General features: G+C 36.2%; 1 protein-coding gene across 2 annotated transcripts in view; it reads left to right on the top strand.

The window, feature by feature from the left end:
- LOC145690796 (uncharacterized) overlaps window positions 1–14,175 on the top strand; it is a 53,371-nt gene that overhangs the window by 27,081 nt on the left and 12,115 nt on the right. For both annotated transcript variants that reach the window (XM_081766084.1, XM_081766083.1), the window contains exons 3-4: window positions 4,641–4,780; window positions 7,354–7,574. In XM_081766084.1, the coding sequence (XP_081622210.1) occupies window positions 4,641–4,780; window positions 7,354–7,574 (361 nt within the window). The remainder of the gene's footprint in view (window positions 1–4,640; window positions 4,781–7,353; window positions 7,575–14,175) is intronic.

Raw genomic sequence — 14,175 nt, 5'->3', positions numbered from 1 at the left:
GTTAATCTAAGCAATTATTTTACTTAGTAATGTGATTTAACGTTTCTTTTACATTTTATTGTTTTGTTGGATAATAGTTTTCTTTTACATTCAACAAATTTGTAAGAAAATTATTATTATAATAATTTTAAAATAATAAGTAAACATAGTCATTACTGTTAGTAACTTTCATAATAGCTTAGCTATTCCTGGTATTTAATATCTTTGTTTTTAGATTTTATCATTTTGTAAAGTGCACAGTTCATTTGATAAATAATAATGTTCAGAAAGCTCTCTTTATCCAGAGCTCCTTTGTGGCTAAGCGGTTAGCGTATGCATCTTTGGCGTGGGAGACCCGAGTTCGATTCCCGGAAGGAGCGAATGTTCGGATTCCACGTTAATCAGTAGGGCCACGTCATATATAGCCATGCTGCTGAACGGGACGTTAAACTCAAAATCAACTCAACCTCTCTTTACCCAATATTAGCGAACCATTTATATTATAGTGATTTTATATTACATCATTTATGAGAAGGAGGTTTTTTGATTATAAAATTCTGTAGTGAGAGAAACGTTCCCGTGTATAATTTAGCTCTACCTACACCTGCATAAACAGAACTTTACTGTATAACAAATTAAGAGTATTTATAACCATCTGGTCTATTTAATTGCTTAGCTAAAGTTCATTATACGTATATAAAAAGATAAAAGGCCGAACTCAAGCATGATTTTTCGTATATCCTAAGCTTTCATGATTTCCCAGTACATCAAAGAGGTGATCATTACTATATTGTTCTCTGTTAAACGTAGAAACGTAAGCTTAAATATTAAATTAAGATGATAATATGCATTAAAGAGGAACAACAGATGTTGCTGAAATTGTGACACAGATTAGAAATGTTGTGCTTGCTTTGGTCAAATTTTATTTTTATTTAAAAATGTTGTAATGCATTTTCATTATACAGTGAATTTTTAGAAACTATATCTGCCATGTAGAATATAAACATCTAAGTGTGATTTATTTCAGTTAGATTTACGAAAACACTAATATTCTAATTCATTTGAAGAATTCCATGCTTCCTCAATAAGTAACACTTTTGTTATTTCGTTTTCCCACAAGACAGTTCAGGTAAACAAAATAGATGAGCCACGTTCACCATATTCATGTCATTTAGTTGTAGCTCATCTTCATAGGTATTCTGCCATTATTTGGAGTTCAAGTGCCACAACTGAGAAGCTTCCATGCCCTACAGTTATCAGCTAACCTCCGTCTTCGCATACGATTTTTCGGTTGCAATACCCTCCGTCAACACTTCGCCCCCTGTGTCTTTTCCTGCTGCCATATCTTCTAGTACGTTCTTTATGGTACGGTTCTTTCTCAGCCAGTATCACAGTCAGTTTCTCTTTCCCATTTCGTCTAAACTTGTTCTTTTCTCCCGTACTGTTCTTAACAATTCTTAATTGGTTTTCCTTCGACCCAGCTAATTCTCGCCATTCTTCTCCAAGGCCACATTTTGAAAGCTCCCAGTTGTATTTCATCGCTTTATCCGTGTTTCTACCCCCACAAGAATTAACTACTCCTGAAAAACAGCACTTCAAGGTAACAAGTAGGAAGGAGAAAATCCGATCATGTGCGGTTTGCATTGTAGAATGCTTGTTGCTTAATGCTTAGATGAAAGCAAGAAAGATCATTCAAGAGAGGGTGTACACGCTTTCCTCCACCAATCAGGGTCGTTGAATAGCGATTCAAACTACAAACTTTATGATATTTCAAATAGTTTCCTGAAAAAATTGGTCATTAGTAGAGAAGTAGTCACTCAGAGAAATTCTACTGTAACATGTTAATAAACTTTAGAAATTAATTCTACTTACAGATTTCTTTAACTCCTGAATTTCCTTTCAGTTTTCAAGCTTTTCAGTCTCCCCTGGCGTCCTGGTAGCGGAAGTTAAAAACCGGAAGAAAAATAATAGAAACATCAAGGAATAAAAATGGAACGGACTTAACAAGGGAAAAGCTCTGTTGTACGGAAACACGTTGTCAAGTACGTCAGCACTCAACAGATGAAGGTTATGCAAACTAAAATATGGCACGTCAATTTGTGCGCATATCTTGTTCCTTGTTGGAAGGTTGCCAATTCATTATTTTTATTGTCGCAACCTTCCAACAAGGAACAAGGAAGGCGCACAAGTTTGTACAACCTTCATCCGTTGATCGCTGACGTACTTGACAACGTGTTTCCGTACAACAGAGCTTTTCCCATGTTATGTCCGTTCCCTTTTTATTTCTTGATGTTTCTGTTCTTTCTCCTCCTATTTTTGCCTAACGTTCGTGACCAAGACTCCAGGGGAGAGTCGAAAGCTTGGAACCTTAAAGGAAATACAGGAATTACAGAAATCTGTAAGTAGAACAATAGTTAGAATTCCTGAACGTGGTTTTGCATTATAGGAATTCAGTGTCTGAAAGAGAAAGAAAAGACGTCAGGAAAAAGTTAGTTGGAATAAAGAATCCAATCTTTATTTCCATATCGAATACTTTGAAATGTACTTGTCTTAAAACCTTGAAGAAAAAAATCTTCACAAATTATTGTAGGACAGAGAAATGCACTCCGGAGTTCACATACAAATCAGGACTCCTCCAGCCCCAGAACTGCTTAAGGAACCAATCAACCTCAAGAAATCTGAACTTCTATTTCAAGGTTGTAAAAATATTTATTTGAAGGGCAGCATAAAATTATCAGTGTATAATTTCTGCACATTGCAAAAACATAAGCTAAAAGATTTGTTCTATTTGTACATGTTAGAAAAAAGATTATTTGTATCGAGGCTACCTGGAAATAAATTGGCGTAGTATGTGGTACCATACTAATTTCTTTTTCAAATATAATACAGTACAGTAACTTCTTAAAATGTTTGAAAATAAATTTCTACTATATTACTTCTTTCTTAAGTAGGAGAGCACGGTTGCTCAGTGGTAAAGCGCTTACTTCTGACCCGTTGGTCCCTGGTTCGATCACAGGTCGAGGAAGTTTGGGGTATTCCCGTTTCCTTCCAAATTCTTATTTCATCAGTTTTTCCATTACCATTCATTTGCCTTAATCATCGTCTCTCTTAGCGTAAAGGGCATAGCATATGACGTTAAACGAAAACATTTTATTTTGCAGTATTTTCTTCTCTAAGTGTTAATTCATAAATATAATGATAGTTACTTATAGAAAATTGTGGGCCGCGGTGGCTCAGTGGTAGAGCGTTCATCTCTGGTGTATGGGGTCCTTGGTTCGATCCTAGCTCGCGCCAATTGAGCTTGGGGTGGACGAACACCGTGTGTGTGGGTCTTCTCGGGGTGCTACCCTTTCCTCCCATTTTCTTCATTCCACTCCTTCATTCATTTCTCATCATCACCATCTCCTTTAGGTTAGCAGGCATAACGGTGGGACGTAAAATTTAGATTTTAATAGAAAATTGGTCCCAAAATCTGGTCAACGTGGAGTCTGTTTTGAACTAGCTCGTTCCAAACTGGCTTTATGGAGGACAAACACCCCGTGCATAGGTTTTCTCTGGATTCTTCCATCTGGTCTCGCTTCCTTCATTCCACCATTTGTTTCTCTGTTACAATCACCTCTCCCTTAGCCTCGGTGCATAACCGTAGGACATTAAACTCAGAAAGAAACATGGTCAGGGAACAGTGACAAAGGTATTAGGATACAACGGCAAACATACAGATAACAAGTACTTAAAATTGATTATTCGTTCGTATCTTCATGATAACGTCCTCACTGAAAATAGATCTTTTAATTGTATCCTTTCTTATTGACCAGCCAGTGAAGTTGGAAGAACGCAACGAATATGATGTTATTTCGAGAATGCAGCAGAGAGATGAAGAAAAGATTTTTCTTTAACCTATAGTACTTATTTCTTCTTCAGTTCTTATCGTTTCACTCTACCACTCATTTCAGTTATTATTACCTTTGTCTGTATAATAATTATTTTCATCTCATGTTTTTCATATTTGTTTTTCTTATCATTTAATTCAATTGTGTTGATTTTGCAACCAAAACCATGCTTATTGGGACTTTTACATTTTTTCTGTATACAGTTTCATCTCCAGGAATTTGTTTTCGCAGTTTCTTTACAGTTTTTGGATCAAAAGATCCAATATATTTCAATCAAAAATTTTCTTGTAGGCCTTATATCTGGAAAACTACATACAGTGTAGTCAAACCCAAACTATCACTTAACTCAGTGTGATTTGCTTACTCCGTAAAAATAAATAAATAAATAAAAATAAAAAATCCGAAAAGTCGGTTTAGAGACCGTTCAAAAATTTTGCAGCCCCTGATCCAAGATCCAATGTATTTCAACAAAAAAAATATTTTAAGTTTATATCTGGAGAACTACATATAGTGTAGCCAAGCACAAATTATCAGTTAATTCAGTATGATGTGCTTATTCCGTAAAATAAATACGAAAACTCGATTTAGGGGTCATTCAAAAAATTTTTGGTCCCTGATCCAAAAAGTAATTATTGGTGAGGATCGCAATCTTTTATCCGTGTTTGTTTTTTCTAATTTTCTTATTGTGTACTTTGTTCTACAGCGAGATTAGCGAACTTCTCATATAGATTGGGAGGACTTGATTGCTTAGTTAGTTTTACATATTTACAGGTCAGAAGGTAAACTACGGATTGCAGAACGCTGGCAGGAAACAAGTTGTTCACATGTGGCTGGGAAGAAGATATAGCTCCTATGACATATATAAGTACTGCTCAATTCAGGAAACCGATCTGACGACTCCATTAAGATTAGTAAGTGTTATGATAGGTTAACAAAGATATTTAAAAAAAAAAAAATGTTTTCTCTTTAATTGACATTTGTTTTCAAAAACATCATTTTCCTCTGATCGTACGGAATTCTAAAAACATCAGGTATGTTGTTCTCTTACGAACGATTGATGTCTTTTCTCAAAACACCTTAGCCAACTGTCAGTTGACCCTTCAGTATTAAGTAAAAACTGGTTATACTGTGATTTAGATCTATATATATATTTTGGTCTAATAATTAATTCGTGCGGTTGGTACGCACACATTGAAGCTGTAGTACAAACACAAAATACATAAATACCTTAAGAAAAATATTGTCCATCGCTAGCCACCACTTTCGCCCATCTGTCAGGCAATGTACGGATTCCGTGGCGAAAGAAGTCCTCATCCTTGGAAGCGATCCAGTCAGAGACCCATGTTTCGATATCTTCTGAAGAAGTAAACCGCTGTCAGAAGAAGAAAGCTAACATAGATATGTTAAGTAACTGGTGCTCCGACTATAATCTGACCATAAACCCCAACAAATGTTCTACCCTTTCTATTTCCTTAAAGAAGAATATACTTTATCAGATATGTAAGGACAATAAGTACACATAAACGAATTTCATCTCAAAAAGATCTAGATGCTTTCTTCGACAAGAAACTCTCCTTTGCAGATCACATCATATCGACCCCATCCAGAGCCATGAAACTATTTGGTCTGCTTTTTAGATTTCCTGAAATACAAAGTCTCCCTGCTCTTACGATGTTTTACAAGGCCATTATTTCCCCGGTCATTGAATAATGTTCACCTGTATGGAATATGGCTGTAACTACTAATCTATCTCGCATGACTCGGTCGTCGCGCAGCTGATTTACTTTACCTCTATAAGATCATCAATGGTAAAGTTAATTCTGAATTTTTATTATCGCAGATTAACGTTCATCTTCCTCCACGGTGAACTCTCTAAATTTACTAACTTACGAGACTCCTAAATTATCAAGTGTTAAGCGCTCCTTGTTTTACAGGCTAGCGCAAGATTATAAGACAGTTTTAACAGATTTCACCATTTTTACTACTCAACGAATCTTTAGAAATCATCTGAAGAGAATATTGTAAATTTAGAGGTGAACTTTCTTTTATTTGTATTTATTTCTTTTTCTTTTTATATTTGTGTTTTCAATGTTGTTGATGTTCAGTTTCAGCCGAATGGCCTTGTGCTGTATGAAACTTAATGAACAAATAAACGAATAAAATAATCGTCTATTTGTTTCAAAACTGTATTTCCTAAGGCATGAGAACTAGTTGCATAGAACAGATTGCTATTATTACTCAATCACTTCAACCAGGTGTTCAGGTTGCACGTAACTTCCATTGAGTTCGTCCTTACTACCCGGAAAGCCTCATGTATCTATATATTAGTAATATAGAAAGGAACGTTACGTAGATTGTTTCAAAACATAAAACAGCCACACAAATAAATAAAAGTTCTCTGCGCCGGTCCCCATGGTATGGATTCGATGTATTTTGTTACGCCGAATCCACATTTCGAAATCCCACGACGATTGACCGTTTTTATGGGCGAAAAACTTGATCGATTCTCGATAGGGAGGACACAAGTTTTTCGCCCATAAAACAAAATCGACACGGTCAATCGTCGTGGGATTTCGAAATGTGGATTCGGCGTAACAAAATACATCGAATCCATACCATAGGGACCGGCGCAGAGAATTTTTTTTTTTTTTTTTTTTTTGTATGGTTGTGTTAAATGCATATTGCAGATTACAGAGGCCTGTGCGACGGTCTCCATTGATACATTGATTGCTGTAGCTGCAGTGACCGCTCGTCGTTCCATGTGCCTCAAACTTGTCAACAATGGCTTGATTGTTAGGTGGGTTGGTGGTTCAGTACCAAACTTCCCTCTCCACTCACGCTGCACTTCCATGGCTTTCCCAAACCTCATAAAACATTTCAAAACGTACTTACGCTGCTCGAACGTCAAGCGTGCTCTTGCCATTTTTTTATCTCACTAACCATGCTGATAGTACCGACATCTGTTGAGCGAAAAACCGTACTACAACATATTTTTAACTGAAAACAATGCCGACATCTGTTGGGCAAAAAACCATACTATAACATACTTAAATTTCAGAACAATTGTGAATGCCAGTATCCTAATACAGGATGACAAAGAGTATATTGATTTTTCTGGCGGACTCTGTATAACATGATCCTAGAAACTGATTCTGAACGCTGATTGGGTGATCAGAACGGAGTCAGCCAATCATAACAAAAGTTGACTAAAATGAAACTGACTGGATCATTTTTTTTTTTTTTTTTTTTTAAATTGAGAATATAGTAATGCATTATCCCTCTTTGTTTCGAAATATAATTTTGGATATTAGCCATTTACAGACTTAGTATGGGAGCTTCAGACAATCGGCAACATCGAGCTGTCACTGCTCCCTTTTAGTCCGTTGAAATGAAGCATGAATTTAATGGAAAGAGATACTTTTCATGGTTCTAAGAAAAAAAATGTATGTTCCTTTATGCCATGTATTCATAATTTGTATTTCAGGTGTACACAGTTCGTAGCACCGAAGATGACTGTCAGAACACGGATAGCGAACTGTCTTCAGACTGTAGTGAATCTCCCAAGGAACAGACGTTTAAAAGAGCATCATATAGAAAAGAATCTTCGTCCTCATCATCATCATCATCATCGTCAGATTCGTGTGAGGATAATCTAGAAGCCAAAATGCCATCGAGATTTCCTTCTGATGTAAAAAGGATGGAGAGGTGAGTAATACAGCAAAAGATACGAGATGTCTCTTTGCCATTTCTTTATTTCACTTACGTTGGTCATACAATTTTGTGCAGATTCCATATTAACTTAAAACACACCCCTGAAAGTATAATATAAAAAATTAAAATCAACAAAATATTCTAACATAGAATACTGTCATTAATAGGTCTTGTAGAACCTCATACGAGGGGGTGTCCGAAAATAAGTTTCCCCTCTCGTTTTCCCCAGGAAAGTGAACAGTAATGGGGGAAACAAGACAGGGGTTGCACGCTCACCGCACCCAGACACAAGTTCCAGACGCATCGATGGAATGGAAACATCCGTGATCACCTGTCTGCAAGAAGTTCAAAACAGCGCCCTCTGCAGGGAAGGTGCTACTCACAGTGTTTTTGGACACCCAAGGGATGTTGTTGCTGGACTTCTTACAGATTGGAACCATCACTGCTTTGCGGCACTGTCACCCTCTGTCGAACTTGAAGGTGGCGTTTCGAAAAAAGCGGCCTGGCGTTCTCACATCTGGTGTTCTGTTGAATGAAAATGCAACACCACACTCAGCGGCGGCAACGCAAAACCATATTGCAACTCTTGGCTGGGAGCGCCTTCCATTCTCAATACAGTCCTGATTTCGCACCCAGTGACTTCCATCTGTTTCCGGCTTTAAAAAAGACTCTCGACTGCAGGCGCGCTTTGGAAGTAATGCTGAAGTCACACAAGCTATTCGACGCTTTTTCCGCGTGCAGACTCCTGAATTTTTCCTGGAAGGATTTTTGAAGCTTAATGACAAATGTCTCAATGTACTTACGTGGAAAAATAAATGAACGTCTGATCTTTAATGTCACATCTATTTTTGGTCTTGCATCCTCACCTCTGTCCACAGTCGCCTCAACAAACTTATTTTCGGACTCGCCCTCGTATATTATTCCTTCTCCCTCAAGGGTTCTTACGTCCAACTGATACTATTAGTTGTTCCATCTTCCACTAAATTCTGTCCACTTTCAATCTAAGATTGCTAGGTTGAACTGAAGGGAAGCACCGAACTGAAGGGAAGCGCGTTTTGTGTAATTTGAAACTGTTTTTTCATGTTATTACCACAATTTACTTTTAACTATTAAGCTACTATTACTAACACAACATTGCTACTAACCAATACTGTACCAAACGAAATTAAAATAACTCCATTAGGTATTACAGATGCTTACCTCCTTATTCATTTTTTCGAAATAAGAGTCCTATTTTCTAGAACCATTTGTGGAAAACTCGACAGTTCATTTTCAAGTTCATTTGAACACAAATTTGCCATCACAAGTTTTGTTAATATCTGATCATAAAGCTTTCATTACATCAAACTCTTACTCGTTATGCATATTATTGCCTGATGTACCTAGCATATACTGCATTATTTGGTCAAGTTTGGTTCATCTGCTTTCTCGACAAACGTGTCCCATAATTTATAACGATCGTTATTATCCTAATTATCAAGTGTTATTATTATAGGACACTCGTCGTTGATTGGTGTATATTGATTACCTGACGATTCCTATTGGGTATTAGGGTTCACATGGGATCATGCCACGCCTCTGAAGTCACATACTATGACCTCATCAACGTGTGATTTTTGAATTAGCGGTCCGGCCATAGTTCACCAGGGCCATAGTTCCTCTGAACTTCTTTACTTTGCGAAAAAAATCAAATTTGATAGGGAAAAATCTAATTTATCTTCTATGATGAGGTTTTATTACAACATATAGTTGTGTATAAGTTTGGTTTCACTCTTTTTCAGAGAACAGGGAACATTGATACACCTTTTGAAATTTGGTGACAGAGTTTTGGTTCCCTCACACCCTCCAGCGGTCATCTGTGAATTTTGATAAAAATATCCTGGTGGCTGAAATATTAATGAATCAGTGTCATAATATGTTTTTTGATATGTTAAAGTCCTATAAAAGACTAGTTGAAATACCCATTCTTCACATGGGTCAGATAAAATATCTATGTAAACAAAGTGAACAACAAAAGGAACAAAATATCGGTCATTTTCTACTACTTTTGCATATCCTGGTAAACGCCCCCTGAGACCCCCTTGTTCGAATTTTGAAAAAATAAATAAATAAACGCCTCTGGCTCCCAGCCGATGGGGGCTGTATTTGGAAGTCAACGCCTGTGTGGGAGTATCACCATTCATCTCAGCGACCGCGAAAACTATGGATTTGACACTAATATCTGTCGTTTTGGATTATTTTTACATGTCTCGGTACCACCACCCCTCCCACGTGTCCCAGGCCCGCAGCCGAATGGAGTGAAATTGGAAGTGAATGTGATCGGAGTTTCACCATTGACCTCAGCGACCGCAAAAACTATGAATTTGACAATAATATCGGTCAGTTTTTACTACTTTTACATGTTCCGGTAAATCCCCGCCCCCCTTGAGACCCCTTGGTTCGAATTTTGAAAAAAAAAGTAAAGAAAAGAAAAGAAAAACTTCGTCTTGGTCTGGGGCCTGGACCAAGGTACTCGTAACCAAAATTTGGTAACTCTCTGTCCAATCGTCTGGTGCCCAGGCCGCACACGGACACAGAAACAAACTTATTATTGTTGTTATTATTATTATTATTATTATTATTATTATTATTATTATTATTATTATTATTTATATTAGATACCTAGAAGGATGTGTGAATTTAGCATTTTCGAAGTCAAAGGCCATTGTTATTATATGTTTTGGTTGATTAGCGTACGAATGCCCTGATTGCGATTTCCATGGGAGTTTAAATGGTTTGGGTCTTAAGTTTAAATTCTTGCGGTAGTTTTAGGTCCAGGTTCCACATATACCTTGTGTTGAGTTTTCCCAGATTAGAGTTCGCTATTGCTTAATTATATAAGTATATATATATATATATATACTGTAATACTGTACCATCATATACTGTACCAGGTATATACTTTAATTATACTGTACCATCTCTGGTTGGATTGACATTGGTGTGATTTGTTCAGGAAAAGAAATCCTATATTCTACATTATTTATATTTGTATAAGACCTTAAGGACTTTTTTGAGTTGTTGTTATACGTTGATGAATCCTCTTAAATTTTGACAAGGGATATGTGCGTGGTCTATCAGGATACTTTTTTTTTTTGGGGGGGGGGGGTTAAAGTTCAAGGTGATCGTAAACAATTTGTCAGTTTAAATGTACGTATATGACCTCTATATTGATGCTAAATAATATTTCTCTTGGCCCTGGTGTGAGCTCATATGACTCGGATCCTAGTTTTGTACCTCATATGACCTTCACGTTTCAGTTTAAATTGTCAACTAAAAATTATCAATAAAGTTTGATTTCAGAACTACAAAATCTTTTCCAGGAGGGTGTGTTAACTTATCATTAAATTTAATAACCAGGTATGAGATCATATATGTTTTCGTAGTTAACCGTCAAACTTTATCTGATTTTAACAATGTAACTATGAACAATCAAAAAAGCATTAAAAATTTAAATAAAAATTTTCGTTTTCTGCACGATTTAGTTAACATACTGTAACATGAATCTCACCCATTAAATGAGTAACCCACCGTCTCTGATCAGGAATGCTTCATAACACACCCGACTTTTCATGTAACTAATCAGTTGTTTTCGGAAATTTAATACTGTTGAAAAATTGAGATTCTACCAACAAAATTAATTTTTGAAAATTACCATCTAATGCAAAATTAGGATAAATGAAACAATTACTTCAAAGAAAACTGTCCCTTTCAGTCGAGTAACAGGCTAACAACCATTGCATTAACTTGAATACTTATAACTTTTTAAAAAAAAAAAATGATTGAATATAGGATCAAGCAAACATGAAACAACCATAATGAAATTGGTTCTTGTAATAATATCATAAGAGTATATAAACTTCACATTAAATTTCGATTTTGCATTGAATATGTTCTCCATGTAACCAATTAACCCCTTGCACTGAAATGACGAGTTAACATTCAGTATTAGTTAGCAACTAAAGCTGAAATCGCTCAGATTACCAAAACCTTAGTTCCAAATTTTGTCACCATTGGCGCTATAAGCGATTAATAAACCCTAGCAGCCAGAGCTCCTAGAAATACTGAATGTTTACTATTTCAAATGTTTTTATCTTATATATATATATATTTAAATTTATTAATCGGTACAATGCATTGCAGTGATAAATTTTATTCAAGAATTTCTTTTAATGCTTCATATTTCACTGTTTCCAGTCAAAGCTTTCGTAGCTTTAGCTTTATGTTTCATATGGCTTCAATACACGTCTCTGTCAGTGGCGTATCCTGAAAATTTTTTAATGTTTACCGCAGATTGTATAGAATAATCTTAACTGTACAACACCATTTCTCACTATATTCCATATTTCTGAGCATCTTAACTGTATACTTACACAAGAATTGTATTCACAATATATGTGCTAATTATAATTTACTTTATGTTAGGCTTGGTCACAAATCACACAGCTCCATACTCAGTTGAAAAACTTGTAATATAATTCCTTTTTTCCCTCTAATATCTATCACACTGTCACGCAGTGAAGATGTCATGTACGAAAAATATTTTTTTGTTGTTTGTAAATTTGTTAGGTGCACAATTGAAATGTCATGTAGAAAGAATGAAAATACATGTGCTGGATGTGGGTGGATCGGAGGCCACAAGGGGAGTTTTGGGCCACCAAATAAAAAGCGACACATTATGCTCCGTTTTGTGTATTTAACTATAGTATATTAATACTATATTTGCATTAATATTCACTGCATATGTTACTGTGCTTTTCATTTCACTGTTGTGAGTTTTGAATCTACAGGCGCAATACTGTTTTACCTTCCTGCATCGAAGTCCTGACAACTTGGTGGTGTGTCCTGGAAATGTCCTAGGATTTTTTGGGGGGAGGGGAAGAGAGTGGGAATCCTGAAAATGTAATCAATACATGACATGTGCTTTTTTTATATATGAGTGTGATGTTAACCTATTATAATTATAAAATAATAACCTTTTCATTAAGTTTTATTTTTAATGACCGTTAAATATATCGCCATATGTTGTCAGTTTTACATTAAGCAGTTACAACTAGGAAAAAAAAAAACAATATGCTAAGTTATAGAATAGTTACGTTCCTAGACTGAGTGACCTTGTTCCGTAACAACGAACTATTAAGCGAAATACTGTGTGTTGTGTTGTCTTTTACGTGGCCCCACGTGTCAGCATTTACTCCATAGGATGGCAATCCAAATAGAGCAAACAGCGCGTGAAATAGCCATTAATTGAATTTTTCTTCCGAGCGTTAACGAAGAAACAAGTTATCATAAATGATACCTTCTTCCACCGCTAACTACACATAGAAGAAAATTCGAGTAATGACATTAAATTAAGACAAGAAACAGCATCATCGAACATTTAATTAAACACTCTAAAATTTGCATTCGTATCTATATATTGCACCATGCACACAAGGCACAGAACATGAGGCAGAATCTTAAAGACGCAACTATAGGGAATAATACGCAAGAGTTGAGTCTAATATTTAGTAAACTAACATACTTACATATCTCTTCAGATGGGCATATAGATTTATAAACTAAGAAAAATGTATTGTTATGCTAAATAATCTCAGATGAACGTTGATATCAATTTTATAGATTTTCAAATCAATTTAGTGGTGCAGCATTGTTGAAGTCCTGTTAGCTTTGTAAATCCGACGGCGCCAATTGAGATTGCTTCCTGCGGATTCTCTCATGCTCTCGCAGTTTGCGCGAGCTCCGCCTACCAGATGACGTAATCACAGGTAAAGCTGTGATTGGCTGCCATTGGTTGCCAAGGCCATAGTCACATCGTCTGCAGGACGTTGCTATCCGAGCGAGGATGCATAGCGCTGTTGTGAATGTAGCAGTCTTTTTAAAATAAAAGGAAAGTAAATTGTTTGAACTGGATACACCAAAAATAATGCACAAATAAGTTTATAATACACGTATGATAGTCATTAACACTCTCGCCTTTGGTGCGTGCGGTCCCGAGTTCCATTCCCGGTGGAGACACTCTGTCAAAGAAATGTAACAGGTCAGCTATCCTGAGTGAGGCTCTTCTGAACTTTCCTTATTCACATCAGACAAATATCTGAATGGTAGCTAATATACAGATCCTAGGTCGCTTTCTTCCCCTTGCTCGCCAACGGGCGTCATTCCTCGTACGTGATGGGTTGAAGGCCATAGATGTCAGTAGTGGCCAGAAATATGTATAAATAAATAAATGAATTATCTTCGTATGCTTTCCCGGAATTCAACGCTGATGTCACATGCACTAAAGGTGCATGTACTAGCCACTAGAACTGCGAACAATGACCATAAAGTTTTCTAATGGTTCACATTCATTGGAGTTTAATATGAAACATAAAATAAGCACCTATTAACATTTTTCATTCGTCTCGTTCGCTAGAACACTATTCGCTAGAACACTATTCTCGTTCGCTAAGCATCTACCCAAAGCGAAAGTGATAGAAATGAACCATTTCCACTTTCTACCTTGGTCACCACAGAACGTAAACGAAAATAGAGCGATAAGCGTTTTTTTTTTTTT

This window comes from Thermobia domestica, chromosome 7, assembly GCF_964235325.1.
Source record: "Thermobia domestica chromosome 7, izTheDome1.hap1.1, whole genome shotgun sequence".
Lineage (NCBI taxonomy): Eukaryota > Metazoa > Arthropoda > Insecta > Zygentoma > Lepismatidae > Thermobia > Thermobia domestica.
Note: the sequence above shows the minus strand (reverse complement) of the source record. Positions and strands in the feature narration are given on the sequence as shown.